General features: G+C 47.4%; 3 protein-coding genes and 1 long non-coding RNA gene across 4 annotated transcripts in view; 3 read left to right on the plus strand and 1 right to left on the minus strand.

The window, feature by feature from the left end:
* The window catches only part of LOC134653489 (alpha-actinin, sarcomeric), a 56,765-nt gene extending 48,779 nt beyond the window's left edge, over positions 1–7,986 (plus strand). Inside the window, exons 16-19 of the mRNA XM_063508859.1 lie at positions 811–989; positions 4,089–4,211; positions 6,210–6,316; positions 7,831–7,986. Of these exons, the coding sequence (XP_063364929.1) occupies positions 811–989; positions 4,089–4,211; positions 6,210–6,316; positions 7,831–7,986 (565 nt within the window). The remainder of the gene's footprint in view (positions 1–810; positions 990–4,088; positions 4,212–6,209; positions 6,317–7,830) is intronic.
* Positions 7,987–15,442: 7,456 nt separating this feature from the next.
* Positions 15,443–17,920, plus strand: LOC134653458 (uncharacterized). Its single transcript, XR_010097258.1, has 2 exons — positions 15,443–15,546; positions 17,054–17,920. It is a non-coding gene; the product is annotated as an uncharacterized LOC134653458 (long non-coding RNA).
* Positions 17,921–19,491: 1,571 nt separating this feature from the next.
* On the minus strand, positions 19,492–20,690 carry LOC134653269 (uncharacterized monothiol glutaredoxin ycf64-like). The gene is made up of 2 exons (XM_063508595.1): positions 20,345–20,690; positions 19,492–19,803 (listed from the first exon to the last, which is right to left on the minus strand). Exons 1-2 carry the CDS (start codon positions 20,598–20,600, stop codon positions 19,619–19,621), a joined length of 441 nt encoding a protein of 146 aa, XP_063364665.1. The 5' UTR covers positions 20,601–20,690; the 3' UTR covers positions 19,492–19,618.
* Positions 20,691–21,027: 337 nt separating this feature from the next.
* Positions 21,028–22,784, plus strand: LOC134653459 (serine/threonine-protein phosphatase 4 regulatory subunit 2-like). The gene has a single exon (XM_063508822.1). It carries the CDS (start codon positions 21,133–21,135, stop codon positions 22,615–22,617), a length of 1,485 nt encoding a protein of 494 aa, XP_063364892.1. The 5' UTR covers positions 21,028–21,132; the 3' UTR covers positions 22,618–22,784.
* Positions 22,785–23,137: the final 353 nt, after the last annotated feature.

Raw genomic sequence — 23,137 nt, forward strand, 5'->3', positions numbered from 1 at the left:
TGTCTGTCTGTATGTATGCTTAGATCTTTAAAACTACGCAACGGAATTTGATCCGGTTTTTTTAATAGATAGAGTGATTCAAGAGGAAGGTTTATGGGTCGCTAATATAATAATGAGTTGTATCAAACATGAGCCCTGCAAGGGCATAGCATTATTACCTAACCTAACTTATACCTAATACAAATAAAAATGTTAAATTGTAATCTTATTACATCCTTAAACTTATCATTTAAGCCTATCTACTAGGTGTAAGATACCTAGATGAGTTTGAATAATTTTACGGTTTAGACTCACTTGTTTTAAGTCACTCGCGCGACATTTTTCGAAGAGCCTAGGTCTCCTTTCTCAAGCACTAACACAAGTGAGTGACTTAAAACAAGTGAGTCTAAAACGTAAAATTATTCAATGTTAGTATGTCTCACAACAGTTTAAATTCGACCTAGAGGAGTATCGTCTCTTCACTTTTATAACCAATATCACCATGTATTAGAACAAATTAAATTATTTTCAGAAAATATTTTAATTTGTTTTTATTTCAAGTAGACACACTACTATATAAATTATAAACTTTAAATAAATGTCATATACTAAGAAAAAATGACCAAGGCCTCCAGTGCCCCAGGCTAGAATCGATCCAGCGTCCTCTGCTATCGCGGCAGGTGCCTGTGCCATTCGGCCACTGGGCCACAGCGGCATAGGTCGAATTTTTCCAAGTATATGCACTTCTTACATTCTTCTTACTGGAGGCCTTGGTCACTTTTTCTTAGTATATGACATTTATTTAAAGTTTATAATATCACCATGTGTCAGGTATTCACAATACACGATGGAGACCCTCCGCGTGGGCTGGGAGCAGCTGCTCACATCCATCAACCGCACCATCAACGAGGTCGAGAACCAGATCCTCACGCGCGACTCCAAGGGCATCACGCAAGAACAGCTCACCGAGTTCCGCGCCTCCTTCAACCACTTCGACAAGAACCGCACTGGTGAGAAAAGAGACTTTATGTATTTAGGATAGGACTCAATATCGTTTGATTAACCGCACCAACCAGGTCGAGAACCAGATCCTCACGCGCGACTCCAAGGGCATCACGCAAGAACAGCTCACCGAGTTCCGCGCCTCCTTCAACCACTTCGACAAGAACCGCACTGGTGAGAAAATAGACTTTATGTATTTAGGATAGGACTCAATATCGTTTGATCAACCGAACCCACCAGGTCGAGAACCAGATCCTCACGCGCGACTCCAAGGGCATCACGCAAGAACAGCTCACCGAGTTCCGCGCCTCCTTCAACCACTTCGACAAGAACCGCACTGGTGAGAAAATAGACTTTATGTCTTTAGGATAGGACTCAATATCATGTGATCGACCGCACCAACCGGGTCGAGAACCAAATCCTCAACCGCGACTACAAGGGCATCACGCAAAAACAGCTCACCGAGTTCCGCGCCTCCTTCAACCACTTCGACAAGAACCGCACTGGTGAGAAAATAGACTTTATGTCTTTAGGATAGGACTCAATATCGTTTGATTAACCGCACCAACCAGGTCGAGAACCAGATCCTCACGCGCAACTCCAGGGGCATCACGCAAGAACAGCTCACCGAGTTCCGCGCCTCCTTCAACCACTTCGACAAGAACCGCACTGGTGAGAAAATAGACTTTATGTCTTTAGGATAGGACTCAATATCATGTGATCGACCGCACCAACCGGGTCGAGAACCAAATCCTCAACCGCGACTACAAGGGCATCACGCAAAAACAGCTCACCGAGTTCCGCGCCTCCTTCAACCACTTCGACAAGAACCGCACTGGTGAGAAAATAGACTTTATGTCTTTAGGATAGGACTCAATATCGTTTGATTAACCGCACCAACCAGGTCGAGAACCAGATCCTCACGCGCGACTCCAAGGGCATCACGCAAGAACAGCTCACCGAGTTCCGCGCCTCCTTCAACCACTTCGACAAGAACCGCACTGGTGAGAAAATAGACTTTATGTATTTAGGATAGGACTCAATATCGTTTGATCAACCGAACCCACCAGGTCGAGAACCAGATCCTCACGCGCGACTCCAAGGGCATCACGCAAGAACAGCTCACCGAGTTCCGCGCCTCCTTCAACCACTTCGACAAGAACCGCACTGGTGAGAAAATAGACTTTATGTCTTTAGGATAGGACTCAATATCATGTGATCGACCGCACCAACCGGGTCGAGAACCAAATCCTCAACCGCGACTACAAGGGCATCACGCAAAAACAGCTCACCGAGTTCCGCGCCTCCTTCAACCACTTCGACAAGAACCGCACTGGTGAGAAAATAGACTTTATGTCTTTAGGATAGGACTCAATATCGTTTGATTAACCGCACCAACCAGGTCGAGAACCAGATCCTCACGCGCGACTCCAGGGGCATCACGCAAGAACAGCTCACCGAGTTCCGCGCCTCCTTCAACCACTTCGACAAGAACCGCACTGGTGAGAAAATAGACTTTATGTCTTTAGGATAGGACTCAATATCATGTGATCGACCGCACCAACCGGGTCGAGAACCAAATCCTCAACCGCGACTACAAGGGCATCACGCAAAAACAGCTCACCGAGTTCCGCGCCTCCTTCAACCACTTCGACAAGAACCGCACTGGTGAGAAAATAGACTTTATGTCTTTAGGATAGGACTCAATATCGTTTGATTAACCGCACCAACCAGGTCGAGAACCAGATCCTCACGCGCGACTCCAAGGGCATCACGCAAGAACAGCTCACCGAGTTCCGCGCCTCCTTCAACCACTTCGACAAGAACCGCACTGGTGAGAAAATAGACTTTATGTATTTAGGATAGGACTCAATATCGTTTGATCAACCGAACCCACCAGGTCGAGAACCAGATCCTCACGCGCGACTCCAAGGGCATCACGCAAGAACAGCTCACCGAGTTCCGCGCCTCCTTCAACCACTTCGACAAGAACCGCACTGGTGAGAAAATAGACTTTATGTCTTTAGGATAGGACTCAATATCATGTGATCGACCGCACCAACCGGGTCGAGAACCAAATCCTCAACCGCGACTACAAGGGCATCACGCAAAAACAGCTCACCGAGTTCCGCGCCTCCTTCAACCACTTCGACAAGAACCGCACTGGTGAGAATAGTTATTTGTACAACAAGAGATCAAAGTTTGATATTTCTTCGAGTTCTTATTTGAGTCCCGTGCAAGCGAAAGATTCTATACTAATTTAGAATCTTGAGCTTAGTAAGGGACTCAAAAGCTCACGAGATGTAAATAACTTTGATCTCGTGTAGTTCACAAAACTTTTCACCTCAGCAGTGAGAACTGAGAACATATTAGAGAACCCGAAAAATGTATTCCTTCTTCATCACTTACCTCTATTCACTCATGTTTTCTTAAGATATACCAACAATTAAATTTTCAAGCAGCTCGAACAAGGGTACTTTGGTACTTAAAAACAGTGAGAAAAATCGCATTTTGCTCATTTTGTCTCACTCAGTGAGCAAAACGCGATTTTGCTCATTGTTTTTAAGTAGTATAGTACCCTTGTTCGATCTGCTGAGGTGAAAAATAGATTTTCTCTTGTTGTGTATGGACTCAGAATTGTCTTCAAAAGTAGCCTCACAATAGGGTATTTGACAGAATTTAAAATTACCTAATCATTTTGTATAATTGCATCACCACCAGAAGATTAATAGAGAAACGCAGACAGCAGTTATTTTTAGACACAATTTTTACTTTAAAACTATAAAGATATATATTAAACTATAAAGAGTAGGTAATTTGATTGTGAAGTCACATGCTAGTGTTTAAAATACATTCCATAGTAGCAAAATCGTTTTGACAGTTCGAAAAAGAAACTGATTTGACTAGTAGTCAAATACCCTATAGTGTGAGCGAAAGTAGACTTTATAAAACTGGCCACTACTCACGTAACATTTAGGTCGAGAATCGCCCGACATGTTTTCTGAAATTCCACCTGCGAACGTGACTCGATACGGTGGCGATAGAAGTGAAATTTCAAATCTAAACCGTATACACAAATAAATAAAGTCTACATTGATTTGTTCCAGGCCGCCTCGCCCCCGAGGAACTCAAGTCGTGCCTAGTGTCTGTCGGCTACAGCATCGGCAAGGACAGGCAAGGAGAGCTCGACTTCCAGCGCATCCTGGCCGTCGTCGACCCCAACAACACAGGTAAATAAGACTTTAAAACTATCCTGTTAAGGTTCATTATTGAAGCGTTTAGTAATATCAAAGATTTATGTAACTCCGTATAAGATGAATAAAGTCTAAGGAAAAAACGTGCATCGGAAATCAAGAAATAGTCATTCTCGGATAGTTGGCGCGCACACCTTTTGCCTATTCTCGGCTAGATGGCGTTGACGATACCGTTTGATATTTAACAATTTTAACACAAGTATCAGTGAAAAAACATGGGTAAAAATGATATAAAAATTATAAAATCATTTATCCATATATATGTCGAAGAGGGAGAGGGGCTAATTGTGTGGGGCTATTGATAGCGGGTGGTGGGCATGGTACCTCGATGTATTACTTCACAGCCAAAATAGTAGGTATGCTACCAACGCATGAAATAAACATTCAGACGTTAACCATACTAGTGCCTACTATATTTCAGTACTAAATAATCAAAACGACCAATCACTATTACAAAATGATTTGATTTAAAATAAAAAGATCACTTGAAATCGTTCAAATCTTTATTTTACAAAAGTAAGCTTCTAATGGCACGTAAGAAATCAAAATAACACTTGGAATCAAACACTTAGCTAAACGGTTAAAGAACGTGAGAATCTATAAGCTTTCAGAATAATCCTTCAGGTATAAGCCTTCAGGAACGTAGCGAATTAGGCACGAGCTTGGCTAACGTCCGATCTCTAGCGCGGTCCGATCAAGAAGGAAGCCAAATCCCAGCGGCGGAGCCAACCGCTCCCGCCTCCAAATCAAGTTGGCAAACCTGCCTGACCAGTCTACCAACATAACGACAAAAATGCCCCCGCGTGCCTACGTTCACTCAAGATACACCTCTCGACGTTCCAAAGCCTTCTACCTATCATTTTAGTTGAACAATACGCCAATAGATGGCGTTATACTCTCTACGCAACTTTATTATTTCGTTACAAGCAAATAATACGTTGCCAAACATTGCTAATCGACTTTATACAGGCGTCTAACTATGAACTGTAACGCTGCAATATGTCCTTCTGGTGTCTCGCTCCGACATATATATAATTTTTTTGATAGTTTTATACGCATTCATTTTGAGTTTTAGTCGTGTGTCGATAGATGGCAGTAAATTTACTGTGACTACAAAATTTACTATGACAGGACCCCTCTATACTATCTATTCTCTTTGGTAATATCTTCACGTCACGTCATTACCATACCGTTTTTACTCGTACCTATTACTTTACGAGCGTTAGATCTACTTTGTTAACTCGATTATATGTAAGATATAATGTGAAGAACTACTACACACATTCTACAGTGTTCAATTTTTATTGAGCGGGATAAATCCGTCACAACTAAATCTGCAAATAAATAGTTTGGCAACATCACTGTACTGTAACTACTTATTACGTTTTTATATGATACAGTATAACAATAAAATGATGGGTCTTGCCAAATACTTATGTCAGTTATGTCGTATCGGAAAATGAAGTTATGCAACTTACGCTAAGGTCGGAAGAAAGAACTTTATTGCAAGGTGCGTTAAGGTCACTTTTCACACCTCATTGCAGGGTGTATTACTATCTCTTTTCTACAAAACAACATATGTACAGTGGCATTCAAAAGTGCATGGATAGATGTCGACCGTAATGCCTTAATATTACGGTTGAAACATGTCCATACACTTGAACGCCAGTGTACATAAATGATTATTTGTAATATTAGCTGCGATTATATGAACTTATTATTCGTCACTTACATCAGTTACTTGCATTCAGCGCAGAATGTCACTTACATACCTTTCTGTCGCACGTTATATATCCTTCGAACTTAAATATTTACGCCTCACACAGGATTTTTCCCTGGTCTACCCCTGCCTTTCATCCAAAATAAACACTTTTCTTGTCACATAACTTTTACATCGATAGACAATACTACACTATGATTACATTTTTTTCTATGAAAATTGTGTGAATTAAACTAATTTGTGTTTTTGTTTAGGTTACGTATCGTTCGATGCGTTCCTGGACTTCATGACGAGGGAATCCACAGACACAGACACCGCTGAACAGGTCATCGACAGCTTTAGGATCTTAGCTGGTGACAAGGTAAGTCTATTAGATCATCATTACAGTACCAAATCTAAGGTAGACATCCCAGTGTTCGACACTGTTCCAGTACATGACATGTTCAAACTTACGTCATTAGCAAGAGGGGTGACAGCAGGCGTTAGCATAGGTATCAAGTACTGGGACGTTTACCTATACCAAATAATAGTGATAATTGTGAAGTGGTTTATACGCGCAACATATTTCATTTTTCCTATCTCTAAGATTACTCAAAAATAATAGACCGAAATTAAAATCAATCAAGATCTATGAAAGACCTCCCTACTGTATTCCTGTTCGTGTGTTTCATGGCGGTGGCGATATTCCTACGCGATATTATTTGGTTTATTTTTCGATTCGAAAACAAATCATCACTTATTCAGATTTGTTCCCGATGAATATCTCAAAAATGTCTTACCGAAACAGATCTTACGCAAAATCAATATGCAATAACTTGTAAGAAATGTTTGCAACGATTTACAGCCGACCAAGTTGCCGCGCCAAAGCGATTTGCGTTTGCTCTTTGACGTCAGTATATCATTGAAATACATAATGCATCGACCGCGCCCGTTGGCGATGACAATCAAATATCAATCAGTTTGAGCGCTTACGCACGCTCGACTCTAAACTCTAACCGAGGAATCTCGCGCCAAATCCGCATGTCTCGTACGGAGTTTAAAAACGCGTGTGTTTCGTGTGCATTTCGTGTTTCCTCGCCGCCACCGCCGCCGCCGCCGCCGCCACCTCCGCCGCTTTCCTCGTCACAAAATTGACTACAAAAATGTGATTAATGAGCGCTAAAGTGAGTGAAGTTCAAGTAATCGATTACGTCACTATCACTACAGGTACCTAAAAATAATACGACTCGCGTGTATAAAGACACCTACTCGTTGGATTTACGTTACGCGATCTAGACGGGAAAAACTTGTAATTTGGATATATCGGGTGGTGATCGGTTCCATGAAACGTGCAAATGCAGGGTCCACGCTGAGCTCAACTTTACGCCAAGCTTGACTAGACGACAAGGTTTTTACACAAACTTACGTCACTGGCTTGTTGAATAGACGTCACCTAGCAAATATTTAAGAAGAAAGATTTTTGGCCATACTTTTAGGTAAAGTGTCATTCTATGGATTTTGCTAACTATGTAAACATGATGTAAACAAACCGCCACATTAAAATTGTCTTAATGTCAATTTACTAGTGACTTTTGTTTACATAGTTAGCAAGTTCCATAGAATAACACTTTAGCAATTATGGCACTGTTGCACGTGACTGCTGCTGTCTCTGGGTGCTCTTATCTGCCGCTGTATAGGTACTAAGTCTACTAAGAAGTTTGAAAAAGAGGCTCGGTGCTAGCTAAGCGGGCGCGCTGTTCTTAAACACGTGTTAAGAGGGTGTATAATATATATACACTGCAGTGTCGCTCAGCTTTATCTTCAGGCTTGGCCGAACACCCTGCCGTGTATTTCGATTGTACCATGGCGGTATTTAGAATGAATGAACATTTGCAGCCGTACATCACGGCGGAGGAGCTGCGCCGCGAGCTGCCGCCCGACCAGGCGGAGTACTGCGTGGCGCGCATGCCGCCCTACCGCGGCGGCGGCCCGCCCGGCGCGCTCGACTACATGGCCTTCTCCACCGCGCTCTACGGCGAGACCGACCTCTAGGTACGTGTCACATCACCTATAAACCCACGGTACCGGACAGTACTACTGTCCGTGACCGTACGACAGTACTCTGTCACAGTAGCATAGTACTGCGTGGCGCGCATGCCGCCCTACCGCGGCGGCGGCCCGCCCGGCGCGCTCGACTACATGGCCTTCTCCACCGCGCTCTACGGCGAGACCGACCTCTAGGTACGTGTCACATCACCTATAAACCCACGGTACCGGACAGTACTACTGTCCGTGACCGTACGACAGTACTCTGTCACAGTAGCATAGTACTGCGTGGCGCGCATGCCGCCCTACCGCGGCGGCGGCCCGCCCGGCGCGCTCGACTACATGGCCTTCTCCACCGCGCTCTACGGCGAGACCGACCTCTAGGTACGTGTCACATCACCTATAAACCCACGGTACCGGACAGTACTACTGTCCGTGACCGTACGACAGTACTCTGTCACAGTAGCATAGTACTGCGTGGCGCGCATGCCGCCCTACCGCGGCGGCGGCCCGCCCGGCGCGCTCGACTACATGGCCTTCTCCACCGCGCTCTACGGCGAGACCGACCTCTAGGTACGTGTCACATCACCTATAAACCCACGGTACCGGACAGTACTACTGTCCGTGACCGTACGACAGTACTCTGTCACAGTAGCATAGTACTGCGTGGCGCGCATGCCGCCCTACCGCGGCGGCGGCCCGCCCGGCGCGCTCGACTACATGGCCTTCTCCACCGCGCTCTACGGCGAGACCGACCTCTAGGTACGTGCCACATCACCTATAAACCCACGGTACCGGACAGTACTACTGTCCGTGACCGTACGACAGTACTCTGTCACAGTAGCATAGTACTGCGTGGCGCGCATGCCGCCCTACCGCGGCGGCGGCCCGCCCGGCGCGCTCGACTACATGGCCTTCTCCACCGCGCTCTACGGCGAGACCGACCTCTAGGTACGTGTCACATCACCTATAAACCCACGGTACCGGACAGTACTACTGTCCGTGACCGTACGACAGTACTCTGTCACAGTAGCATAGTACTGCGTGGCGCGCATGCCGCCCTACCGCGGCGGCGGCCCGCCCGGCGCGCTCGACTACATGGCCTTCTCCACCGCGCTCTACGGCGAGACCGACCTCTAGGTACGTGTCACATCACCTATAAACCCACGGTACCGGACAGTACTACTGTCCGTGACCGTACGACAGTACTCTGTCACAGTAGCATAGTACTGCGTGGCGCGCATGCCGCCCTACCGCGGCGGCGGCCCGCCCGGCGCGCTCGACTACATGGCCTTCTCCACCGCGCTCTACGGCGAGACCGACCTCTAGGTACGTGTCACATCACCTATAAACCCACGGTACCGGACAGTACTACTGTCCGTGACCGTACGACAGTACTCTGTCACAGTAGCATAGTACTGCGTGGCGCGCATGCCGCCCTACCGCGGCGGCGGCCCGCCCGGCGCGCTCGACTACATGGCCTTCTCCACCGCGCTCTACGGCGAGACCGACCTCTAGGTACGTGTCACATCACCTATAAACCCACGGTACCGGACAGTACTACTGTCCGTGACCGTACGACAGTACTCTGTCACAGTAGCATAGTACTGCGTGGCGCGCATGCCGCCCTACCGCGGCGGCGGCCCGCCCGGCGCGCTCGACTACATGGCCTTCTCCACCGCGCTCTACGGCGAGACCGACCTCTAGGTACGTGTCACATCACCTATAAACCCACGGTACCGGACAGTACTACTGTCCGTGACCGTACGACAGTACTCTGTCACAGTAGCATAGTACTGCGTGGCGCGCATGCCGCCCTACCGCGGCGGCGGCCCGCCCGGCGCGCTCGACTACATGGCCTTCTCCACCGCGCTCTACGGCGAGACCGACCTCTAGGTACGTGTCACATCACCTATAAACCCACGGTACCGGACAGTACTACTGTCCGTGACCGTACGACAGTACTCTGTCACAGTAGCATAGTACTGCGTGGCGCGCATGCCGCCCTACCGCGGCGGCGGCCCGCCCGGCGCGCTCGACTACATGGCCTTCTCCACCGCGCTCTACGGCGAGACCGACCTCTAGGTACGTGTCACATCACCTATAAACCCACGGTACCGGACAGTACTACTGTCCGTGACCGTACGACAGTACTCTGTCACAGTAGCATAGTACTGCGTGGCGCGCATGCCGCCCTACCGCGGCGGCGGCCCGCCCGGCGCGCTCGACTACATGGCCTTCTCCACCGCGCTCTACGGCGAGACCGACCTCTAGGTACGTGTCACATCACCTATAAACCCACGGTACCGGACAGTACTACTGTCCGTGACCGTACGACAGTACTCTGTCACAGTAGCATAGTACTGCGTGGCGCGCATGCCGCCCTACCGCGGCGGCGGCCCGCCCGGCGCGCTCGACTACATGGCCTTCTCCACCGCGCTCTACGGCGAGACCGACCTCTAGGTACGTGTCACATCACCTATAAACCCACGGTACCGGACAGTACTACTGTCCGTGACCGTACGACAGTACTCTGTCACAGTAGCATAGTACTGCGTGGCGCGCATGCCGCCCTACCGCGGCGGCGGCCCGCCCGGCGCGCTCGACTACATGGCCTTCTCCACCGCGCTCTACGGCGAGACCGACCTCTAGGTACGTGTCACATCACCTATAAACCCACGGTACCGGACAGTACTACTGTCCGTGACCGTACGACAGTACTCTGTCACAGTAGCATAGTACTGCGTGGCGCGCATGCCGCCCTACCGCGGCGGCGGCCCGCCCGGCGCGCTCGACTACATGGCCTTCTCCACCGCGCTCTACGGCGAGACCGACCTCTAGGTACGTGTCACATCACCTATAAACCCACGGTACCGGACAGTACTACTGTCCGTGACCGTACGACAGTACTCTGTCACAGTAGCATAGTACTGCGTGGCGCGCATGCCGCCCTACCGCGGCGGCGGCCCGCCCGGCGCGCTCGACTACATGGCCTTCTCCACCGCGCTCTACGGCGAGACCGACCTCTAGGTACGTGTCACATCACCTATAAACCCACGGTACCGGACAGTACTACTGTCCGTGACCGTACGACAGTACTCTGTCACAGTAGCATAGTACTGCGTGGCGCGCATGCCGCCCTACCGCGGCGGCGGCCCGCCCGGCGCGCTCGACTACATGGCCTTCTCCACCGCGCTCTACGGCGAGACCGACCTCTAGGTACGTGTCACATCACCTATAAACCCACGGTACCGGACAGTACTACTGTCCGTGACCGTACGACAGTACTCTGTCACAGTAGCATAGTACTGCGTGGCGCGCATGCCGCCCTACCGCGGCGGCGGCCCGCCCGGCGCGCTCGACTACATGGCCTTCTCCACCGCGCTCTACGGCGAGACCGACCTCTAGGTACGTGTCACATCACCTATAAACCCACGGTACCGGACAGTACTACTGTCCGTGACCGTACGACAGTACTCTGTCACAGTAGCATAGTACTGCGTGGCGCGCATGCCGCCCTACCGCGGCGGCGGCCCGCCCGGCGCGCTCGACTACATGGCCTTCTCCACCGCGCTCTACGGCGAGACCGACCTCTAGGTACGTGTCACATCACCTATAAACCCACGGTCACGGACAGTACTACTGTCCGTGACCGTACGACAGTACTCTGTCACAGTAGCATAGTACTGCGTGGCGCGCATGCCGCCCTACCGCGGCGGCGGCCCGCCCGGCGCGCTCGACTACATGGCCTTCTCCACCGCGCTCTACGGCGAGACCGACCTCTAGGTACGTGTCACATCACCTATAAACCCACGGTCACGGACAGTACTACTGTCCGTGACCGTACGACAGTACTCTGTCACAGTAGCATAGTACTGCGTGGCGCGCATGCCGCCCTACCGCGGCGGCGGCCCGCCCGGCGCGCTCGACTACATGGCCTTCTCCACCGCGCTCTACGGCGAGACCGACCTCTAGGTACGTGTCACATCACCTATAAACCCACGGTACCGGACAGTACTACTGTCCGTGACCGTACGACAGTACTCTGTCACAGTAGCATAGTACTGCGTGGCGCGCATGCCGCCCTACCGCGGCGGCGGCCCGCCCGGCGCGCTCGACTACATGGCCTTCTCCACCGCGCTCTACGGCGAGACCGACCTCTAGGTACGTGTCACATCACCTATAAACCCACGGTCACGGACAGTACTACTGTCCGTGACCGTACGACAGTACTCTGTCACAGTAGCATAGTACTGCGTGGCGCGCATGCCGCCCTACCGCGGCGGCGGCCCGCCCGGCGCGCTCGACTACATGGCCTTCTCCACCGCGCTCTACGGCGAGACCGACCTCTAGGTACGTGTCACATCACCTATAAACCCACGGTACCGGACAGTACTACTGTCCGTGACCGTACGACAGTACTCTGTCACAGTAGCATAGTACTGCGTGGCGCGCATGCCGCCCTACCGCGGCGGCGGCCCGCCCGGCGCGCTCGACTACATGGCCTTCTCCACCGCGCTCTACGGCGAGACCGACCTCTAGGTACGTGTCACATCACCTATAAACCCACGGTACCGGACAGTACTACTGTCCGTGACCGTACGACAGTACTCTGTCACAGTAGCATAGTACTGCGTGGCGCGCATGCCGCCCTACCGCGGCGGCGGCCCGCCCGGCGCGCTCGACTACATGGCCTTCTCCACCGCGCTCTACGGCGAGACCGACCTCTAGGTACGTGTCACATCACCTATAAACCCACGGTCACGGACAGTACTACTGTCCGTGACCGTACGACAGTACTCTGTCACAGTAGCATAGTACTGCGTGGCGCGCATGCCGCCCTACCGCGGCGGCGGCCCGCCCGGCGCGCTCGACTACATGGCCTTCTCCACCGCGCTCTACGGCGAGACCGACCTCTAGGTACGTGTCACATCACCTATAAACCCACGGTCACGGACAGTACTACTGTCCGTGACCGTACGACAGTACTCTGTCACAGTAGCATAGTACTGCGTGGCGCGCATGCCGCCCTACCGCGGCGGCGGCCCGCCCGGCGCGCTCGACTACATGGCCTTCTCCACCGCGCTCTACGGCGAGACCGACCTCTAGGTACGTGTCACATCACCTATAAACCCACGGTACCGGACAGTACTACTGTCCGTGACCGTACGACAGTACTCTGTCACAGTAGCATAGTACTGCGTGGCGCGCATGCCGCCCTACCGCGGCGGCGGCCCGCCCGGCGCGCTCGACTACATGGCCTTCTCCACCGCGCTCTACGGCGAGACCGACCTCTAGGTACGTGTCACATCACCTATAAACCCACGGTCACGGACAGTACTACTGTCCGTGACCGTACGACAGTACTCTGTCACAGTAGCATAGTACTGCGTGGCGCGCATGCCGCCCTACCGCGGCGGCGGCCCGCCCGGCGCGCTCGACTACATGGCCTTCTCCACCGCGCTCTACGGCGAGACCGACCTCTAGGTACGTGTCACATCACCTATAAACCCACGGTACCGGACAGTACTACTGTCCGTGACCGTACGACAGTACTCTGTCACAGTAGCATAGTACTGCGTGGCGCGCATGCCGCCCTACCGCGGCGGCGGCCCGCCCGGCGCGCTCGACTACATGGCCTTCTCCACCGCGCTCTACGGCGAGACCGACCTCTAGGTACGTGTCACATCACCTATAAACCCACGGTACCGGACAGTACTACTGTCCGTGACCGTACGACAGTACTCTGTCACAGTAGCATAGTACTGCGTGGCGCGCATGCCGCCCTACCGCGGCGGCGGCCCGCCCGGCGCGCTCGACTACATGGCCTTCTCCACCGCGCTCTACGGCGAGACTGACCTCTAGGTACGTGTCACATCACCTATAAACCCACGGTACCGGACAGTACTACTGTCCGTGACCGTACGACAGTACTCTGTCACAGTAGCATAGTACTGCGTGGCGCGCATGCCGCCCTACCGCGGCGGCGGCCCGCCCGGCGCGCTCGACTACATGGCCTTCTCCACCGCGCTCTACGGCGAGACCGACCTCTAGGTACGTGTCACATCACCTATAAACCCACGGTCACGGACAGTACTACTGTCCGTGACCGTACGACAGTACTCTGTCACAGTAGCATAGTACTGCGTGGCGCGCATGCCGCCCTACCGCGGCGGCGGCCCGCCCGGCGCGCTCGACTACATGGCCTTCTCCACCGCGCTCTACGGCGAGACCGACCTCTAGGTACGTGTCACATCACCTATAAACCCACGGTCACGGACAGTACTACTGTCCGTGACCGTACGACAGTACTCTGTCACAGTAGCATAGTACTGCGTGGCGCGCATGCCGCCCTACCGCGGCGGCGGCCCGCCCGGCGCGCTCGACTACATGGCCTTCTCCACCGCGCTCTACGGCGAGACCGACCTCTAGGTACGTGTCACATCACCTATAAACCCACGGTCACGGACAGTACTACTGTCCGTGACCGTACGACAGTACTCTGTCACAGTAGCATAGTACTGCGTGGCGCGCATGCCGCCCTACCGCGGCGGCGGCCCGCCCGGCGCGCTCGACTACATGGCCTTCTCCACCGCGCTCTACGGCGAGACCGACCTCTAGGTACGTGTCACATCACCTATAAACCCACGGTCACGGACAGTACTACTGTCCGTGACCGTACGACAGTACTCTGTCACAGTAGCATAGTACTGCGTGGCGCGCATGCCGCCCTACCGCGGCGGCGGCCCGCCCGGCGCGCTCGACTACATGGCCTTCTCCACCGCGCTCTACGGCGAGACCGACCTCTAGGTACGTGTCACATCACCTATAAACCCACGGTACCGGACAGTACTACTGTCCGTGACCGTACGACAGTACTCTGTCACAGTAGCATAGTACTGCGTGGCGCGCATGCCGCCCTACCGCGGCGGCGGCCCGCCCGGCGCGCTCGACTACATGGCCTTCTCCACCGCGCTCTACGGCGAGACCGACCTCTAGGTACGTGTCACATCACCTATAAACCCACGGTCACGGACAGTACTACTGTCCGTGACCGTACGACAGTACTCTGTCACAGTAGCATAGTACTGCGTGGCGCGCATGCCGCCCTACCGCGGCGGCGGCCCGCCCGGCGCGCTCGACTACATGGCCTTCTCCACCGCGCTCTACGGCGAGACCGACCTCTAGGTACGTGTCACATCACCTAAAAACCCACGGTACCGGACAGTACTACTGTCTGTGACCGTACGACAGTACTCTGTCACAGTAGCATAGTACTGCGTGGCGCGCATGCCGCCCTACCGCGGCGGCGGCCCGCCCGGCGCGCTCGACTACATGGCCTTCTCCACCGCGCTCTACGGCGAGACCGACCTCTAGGTACGTGTCACATCACCTATAAACCCACGGTACCGGACAGTACTACTGTCCGTGACCGTACGACAGTACTCTGTCACAGTAGCATAGTACTGCGTGGCGCGCATGCCGCCCTACCGCGGCGGCGGCCCGCCCGGCGCGCTCGACTACATGGCCTTCTCCACCGCGCTCTACGGCGAGACCGACCTCTAGGTACGTGTCACATGGGTTATTCCCACTAGTTACCACCAACTTGTTACCAGTGGTAACTACTGGGAAATTTTTTTCCCACATTTTACCACTGGTAACTACTGGGAAAAATTATTCCCAGTAGTTACCACCAACTCGGTTTAGTGGTAACTACTGGGAATTTTTATTCCCAGTAGTTACCATCAAAACTTTGGTAGAGTTAAATACTAAAAAAACAGTATAAATAGTATAGTATAAATATAGTGATTTAATGAATATAATTATAAGTCGATTAGTGTTTTAGTAAACTGCCTTAAAAGTGACCAACAATATTGAAACGGTTTAACCGGTACTAGTACAAAAACTATAATATATGTAAGGATAAATGTAATAATCCATTCAGATTATTTCTCAAGTGATTTTATTAGGTAATTCAAAATCACACAATATTTATACTATACTATTTATACTGTTTTTATTAGTATTTAACTCTAACAAAGTTTTGGTGGAAACTACTGGGAATAAAAATTCCCAGTAGTTACCACTAAACCGAGTTGGTGGTAACTACTGGGAATAATTTTTCCCAGTAGTTACCAGTGGTAAAAGGTGGGAAAAAAATTCCCAGTAGTTACCACTGGTAACAACTTGGTGGTAACAAGTGGGAATAACCCTGTCACATCACCTATAAACCCACGGTTACGAATAGTAGCATAGCTTCGGGGCGGCAAAGCGAGCAAAATGCCACGCGCCCCTGGCTACCCCACACCGGTCAATGATCGTGGACTTTAATTGTTAAGCTATTTCGTATTCAAGCTTTGATTGTCCAATACACAAGTATGCTATAAAACGTCCAATGTAAAATCTAGATGGGTGAAAAATTAATGTCCGTGACTGTACTTTTTATCATGAACTAATCAGGCCATCAGCACAGAACTGGGGCCTATTTCTCAAACGGTATTAGTCTAATATTATTAGTGTGTTGCCATAGTAACCCATACGATTTGACAGTTGGTGGACTAATAATATTAGTCTAATACCGTTCGAGAAATGGGCCCCTGCTGTTAGTTATTACCTAATATTCTCTATCAAACCCATCTGTCAATCATAAACTGGAGCTGGTATACCTAAAAGTAACTGAGAGTACCTACAGAACACTTTTCCCGATATAGATCATATGCTTTTTTAAATCTGTTGTAAATACGTATTATGTAAATGGTGCCCGGTTTTAGTTAAGATTTTCTTAACTACCTAAAATAAAATGACGAATAATTCTCAGGGTCCATAAATAACACTTTTCTAAAAAAAAACTTTCTTACTGCTTCACTCCTCTGTTTTATTTATAGACTCTAAGTTTGAATGACCTAGACTTTTCCACTGGCGTTAATCTATGAAAAGTTTTAGTGGCACTTGCAACAAATATTCTGGCCTCCTTCCAACTTGGTCCAGTGCCTAGAATTGTTTTGACTATTAATAATACATTTTTCTATATATTATGTGCTCTTATTTTCTGGATACTAAAATGTGTTCTCAGGCGCAGGTTGATCGAGTTGCGTCATGATCATCTCATCGGGAGCAGCCACAGGATGCCGCGCCGACCGCGAGGCAGACATGTTTCCCTTACGTTGACGGCGAGCCCTATCGGTCTGCCAACGTAACGCAAACATCATCTGCCGACACGTAATATTTAATACAGTCCTGTATAAACTTAAGTATGTGCAATGTTCAAACCAAAAATGCCATTAACTTTCACACCGTTACTCTTCTCCCTAATGAATGACTACTGTAAAACTTTTGGCTCAAATCAGAGAAATCATCTGTAGAATACGTTTTCGACATCTCTATTTATACACTAGTGTTAGGTATTTTTAACTTTTATATGAAAGTCTCAGGGAAGTCACAAAACATTTATTTGTAAGATGGAAATGGTGCTAATGTTAGGCTTGACTAATGTGTGACACCAAAATAAGACTCATTCACGTTGTAAGAATGTTTTTGTTATATTTTTTTATTTATAAGCAAAATATTATTTATACAAGTTCATTTTAATTACTGCCATTAGTAATTTATAGTACTTCGATGGTAGGTACGTAAAGTTTTAAGCTGTCTAAATTCGTAAATGCAGGGAAGTGTCACACAAATTATTTATAACATAGATTGCCATAGCTTGCCTGCATCTATTTATTTATCATTTTTATATGATTATCGTTTTTGAGAGTATTTTTGTTTGAGTACTCTAAATAAATGATCTGCCATATTTGTCTTTTAATAATGACTGTGTTGATAATCCAACCAATATCGTATGAGAAAGATTGGCACAGTAAATAAGAATTAATTATGTGCCCAAAAAGTATACTAACTCGAATGTACAGCTAATTTAATAAAAAAGCTCTTAAACACATTGTTTCTTTTTATTCTCCAATTGAGACTATCACCTCGCCTAGATAAGTACAGTCAGGTGCAGAGATAGTTGAACCCTTACAAGCAAATTTATATGCCGGAGGTCAGCTATCTCTGCAGCTGATTAATGATTATACCTGTTTACAATCCTTTGCAAGACGGTGCTAAAAGAACTGTGCACTTGCATTTTGTTGAAAATAATATACAATGTAAAAAAATAGATAAATTAAGCTATTATTTTAGGACTTAACACTAGTGTCCGACCGAAACATGTTTTTTTGCCGAAACCGAAACCGAATGTTCGGCTTTTGCTCTAGTTTCGGCCGAAACCGAAACCGAAACCGAAACTTTTGTAGACTTGTTAAAATCGTTGAAAAAATGTCATAAAACCGCTTTTACACACATTATGGGGCTGTCAACACCCAATGTCCTTGAAATTGATGTTACTTAAGCAGTTTTTTATGAAAATTACTAGAGTTAGACCAAGATAATTCTGCAACGATTTTGATAAGTTGATAACACACGCAGTGCAAGTGTTATTTTAAACGTCAAAACTTCTATGAAATGATGACGTATAAATAACATTTGCACTAGTTGCACTGCGTATGCTATCAAAATCATTGCAGAATTTTCTTGGTCTAACTCTATTCATTCACCAGTCAAGCTAACATGTAGATACAGGGTCAACCAAAAACGCGAGCGCAGCGAGCGCGAATTTTTTTGTTAACAATATCGCAAGGCCGGGTACCGATCTTCACCTGGGCCTAAAAGTCTGAAGTGCCCCATTGAGGCGAACTTTCATGCGAAGTCAAAGCCGTGCTTCAGGATAAGTAGTTGAGCACAGACTACAACCAGCGTCCATTGTATTAAAAAGCGAGACCGCAGGCCGAGGATGGCGCAGCGAGACCAAAGGCTAAGCCGAAGTAGAGGACATGTGGAACACAAACCAATGGTAAATTGAGGTAAAAAGTGAGGCTAGTTTTCTTATTATTCTCTTGCCCAGGGCCCAGTAACATGCGAAAGTGCTATCTCATTCACTTATAGGTATTGACAGCCTCTTAAGACTGCGTCAACCGTCCAGTGGCGCCCTCATTAGTGGAATTGTGTTTTAATTAATTTCTGTACCTATACATGAATCAGTATATGTAGGTATTAATATTGTTGTCGTACTTATTCCCCAACTTTTGGTCTTTGTCCGAAGTACCATTTCGTAAGTTTCGGCCCGGCCGAAAGGTTCGGCCGTATTTTGGCCGAAACCGAAACTACAGCCGAAACATGATTTTTTGGCCGAAACTGGCCGAAACCGAAACCGAAACCGAACCTTCGGTCGGACACTACTTAACACATTCAGTGCCGAAAATTTTATGATTTAGTTCCCAGGCCGAACGACCCAATAGTCGAGATATGACGAAATTTTTGTAGCCTAGCGCAGATGTCTTGTTTGGCTGTGGCAATGAATGTAATTAGAGGTCTGTCCATAAGCACTTCAGCATTGAGTTAGTTTCCACCATGATTTTTGCCTGACCTCTTAGTTGATTATTTATCTGAGGGGAGCTAAATAATACAACTATATAGCATTAATATCTATTACATATGTCAGTCACAACAGGTGAGATAATCAATAATGATAAATTAAAACAATAATAGGAATAACATCTTTAAGGACCTTATAAATTATGCTACATGGAGAATTACCAGATCACTTTGCTTCTTCTTTTTTGTTCTCTTCTGCTGTCAGCAGAGCGCTTTTAATTCCAACCTTCTTCAGTTCTTCAACGAGTTCTCCAGATTGGTGCATTTGCAACATGATGTCGCAGCCTCCTACAAACTCTCCATTGATGAATACTTGTGGAATAGTCGGCCAGTTGGAGTAATCTTTTATGCCTGAAATTTTACAAGAAAAAATTATAAAATATGGAAACTACAGTAAACAAAATAAATGCATATGTACAAAATATAGTAAAAAAATGTTTTTGGAATAATAGAAGGTTACATTCTAAGATTAAACAATTGCATTGGGAACTCTTGGGAACTTGGGGTTAACTTAATGTAAACAAAGTGAAAAGATAATCTTTAAGACTAAAAGAATAACATTTAAGTATAAACATTAGAGATCTGTTAAGAGTTATACAACCATTGACAGATATCTAGGGACTGGCTTTACGGGCAATAATAATGAGGCATGACAGAGGCCAGTACAGCGGTGTGAAATCGCTACAACGCGATTGGTAGATGAGTTCGCATCACGCGCGCGATTGGTTGACGAGTTCGTATTACGCGCGCTATTGGTCACAACTAGTTGCGTTAGACTGCACGATTGGCTGGAATTCGTGAGTAGCACCGTTGAACTTGTACCATTTTTAGTGCCCTATTAGCCCGTCCTTAGATATTATACGTCAATGTACACAACTGAATAATTTCTAACCCTGTCGAATATCTTCGTTCGCGAGGACATCGTGGCTGTCGTATGGCACCGCGTGCATCCGCATTATCTGCACAACAGCGTTACTGAATCCACATCTCGGCGCATCAGGAACGCCTTTCATGAAGACTACCACTTTGTTGTTTTTCACAATTTTATCAATTTTTTCCTTAACTCCAGCATCCGCAAAAGAACGACATGATATTTTTAGAGCATTATTATATAATGGCATAACACTTCTTCTAAATAAGACGTTCATTTTGCTATGGATTTTAGTAAAAAAGTATTTTAAGGAAAATTATTTTAGTCAGAAGAAAACAATTGAGTTTTTAGGTTAGCAATGACACTAATGACAGTGACATTTCAAAATTGAATGTACGAATGAATGAAACTAAGATTCAAACCATTCAAAGAACAGAATTTTCCAACTCACGCATGATTTGAAATAGAAAATAGAAATAATATCATTATTATTTTAATCCAGTACTGTATGTAGTATTTTTATAATTTTTAACGTTACTTAATAGAATTTGTTAAGGAGTTGATTTTTTGGTTTGGTGAATATTACGTATAAAAAAAAGCATACAGAAATAATGATGGTGTCCTATACTAACATAGGAATGCACTTGAACATAAGTCTGTAGCGTTGACTGACATTGTAAAATTCATTCATTCACTGACACTCATTCATTGCAAAAGAAGCTTTGCTTTGCATTCTTTCTTGTCTTTTTGTGAATTCTTCTGAATAAAAAGCGTTTATATCAGTTAGTTCTGTGTTAAAACGACTCATAATGGAAAACGCCGAAGAAGTATTTCATTTCTTAGAAGATTTTTCAAAGCGTAAGCCTAAAACTATTCCCCAGGAACTCAACGAATACTTAGCATACGTAGCGCGTACCGGTGATCCTGTATACCAGTGGCCTTTAGTGAAATGTTTATTCAAGGAGAAGCTCTTGAACGTTATAACTGACTTCTATGAGACTACCCCGGGTATCGACATCCCGCCGTACCCCAACGTGGACCCGTTTAACTATGACATTATGAAGAACAGCTTGCTGGAACGCCTAGACGCTTTTACATCGGCACCATTCACCGTTCAAAGAATCTGTGAACTCCTAACGTTCCCTCGTAAGCAGTACAATAGAATAGACAAATTTATGAGGGCTATAGAGAAGAACATACTAGTTGTTAGCACACGTGAGCCCGGAGTTCAGCGCCATCCTGATCCTGAGCCTGAGAATGGAGAAGTGGTTGAGCCAGTTGTGAACGGCTCCGACAGCAACTCTGAATATAACGTTGATGTTGAGATGGAGGATATGTCTTGGAAGGAGAATGCGGAACAACAAAGCTCCGAACCACAGCCAAGCTCTTCCGACACACACATTTCAGTAGATGACATAGAAGCGCGCCTTCAAGCTAAACAAAATACTCCAATGGAAACTCAGGATAAGACACCTACTGAGTATGAATCTGTTACTCCACCAGAGCTTAATGTCAGCACTGATGAACCTGTTCCAGAAAATAAAACTAGTGATACTTCAATACCTGAAATAATACCTGTGGCTGAAGTTACTGAGAAATCAGACTCTACTGACACAGCAACAGCATCAGATGAAGCTAAAATTGAAGTCGAAATGAAATCAGATGTGTCTGAGAGTCCAGCCTTAGTCATCCCAGAAATAACAGTTGATGATGCTGAAATGACTGAACAAAAGCTAATAGACCAAGCAGCAGAATCAGAAAAAGAGGTACCTCAAAAAGAAGAGGTGCCTGAAAAGGTTGATGATACTCCTGAGATGAAGCCAGTGGAGGAACCAACCACAGAACAACCAGTGTCTACAGACGAGAGCAGCTCCGATTCAACCATGAAAGACGAAGAGCCTAAGCATATTTCTGAAGTGTCAACATCTAGTGAAGAAAGCTCATCGTCAAGTGACAATACAGATGGAAATAGCAACTCTCCAAAAACTGTTGAAAATAATACTGACATAATCCAAGAAGAATCAAACCAGGAAACCATTAAATTAGAGGAACCTGTAAAAGAAGAGACTAAAGAACCAGATATTCCAGCCTGTGAAGAAAAAAAGGAGGACCCACAACCTGTGATTGAGTCTGATAATTATTCCATATCCGACATAAGTTCAGGGCTCCCCCAACCACCAGAAGCTCCTAGTCAAGAGGAAACTCCATCAGAAGAAGTAAAAGATACACCAGAAATTGAAAAGGAGGAGGCTAAGACTGAAAGCGTAGAGAAGGATACAGAAGGAGATTCATAAACATCAATTATTAATGTGGTATTTATAACTTAAGAATAATAAAGAATTTGACATTATTCTGATCAAGAGGGCTGATGTTGAACTCATATCTATGATTACCAACATTAGTATTGGAAAAAATAACAGCAACATGTGTGATAAATATATGTATTTTAGCAAGTCAGCATACTATTCAAGCGGAATTAAATAGAGGAAGTAGTGGAACACTGCCTAGCTGGAGACAATTTTCGCACTTGGAATTTCATTCATTTAGATAGGAAACAGAACCCTGCAAATATTGCATTTAATCATGAATTTCAATAATGATTTACCATTTGACATTTTTTTAAATCAGATCTTCAAACTGTAAGCTGAGAACTTGTCAATCCGGACCAAAAAAAGAGCCATACTATCTGGCCCATGAAAGAAAGCTACAGCCTAGACTAGATCTTCCTGGGTTAAGTTTGAGGGCTCATGTTTTAGACAAATAAATTAGCTATTAGATCTGTGTGCAGAATACAGTGGATTTTATTGTATAAGA

Source organism: Cydia amplana, chromosome 13 (assembly GCF_948474715.1).
Source record: "Cydia amplana chromosome 13, ilCydAmpl1.1, whole genome shotgun sequence".
In the NCBI taxonomy this organism is placed as follows: domain Eukaryota; kingdom Metazoa; phylum Arthropoda; class Insecta; order Lepidoptera; family Tortricidae; genus Cydia; species Cydia amplana.

Bases quoted from the DNA above. Each gene is read 5' to 3' on its own strand.
- LOC134653269 (XM_063508595.1), bottom strand. From the start codon at position 20,600: ATGAACGTCTTATTTAGAAGAAGTGTTATGCCATTATATAATAATGCT. The intron at 19,804-20,344 runs GTTAGAAATTAT...GTAAAATTTCAG, and splicing joins GAACGAAGATATTCGACAGG to GCATAAAAGATTACTCCAAC.
- LOC134653459 (XM_063508822.1), top strand. From the start codon at position 21,133: ATGGAAAACGCCGAAGAAGTATTTCATTTCTTAGAAGATTTTTCAAAG.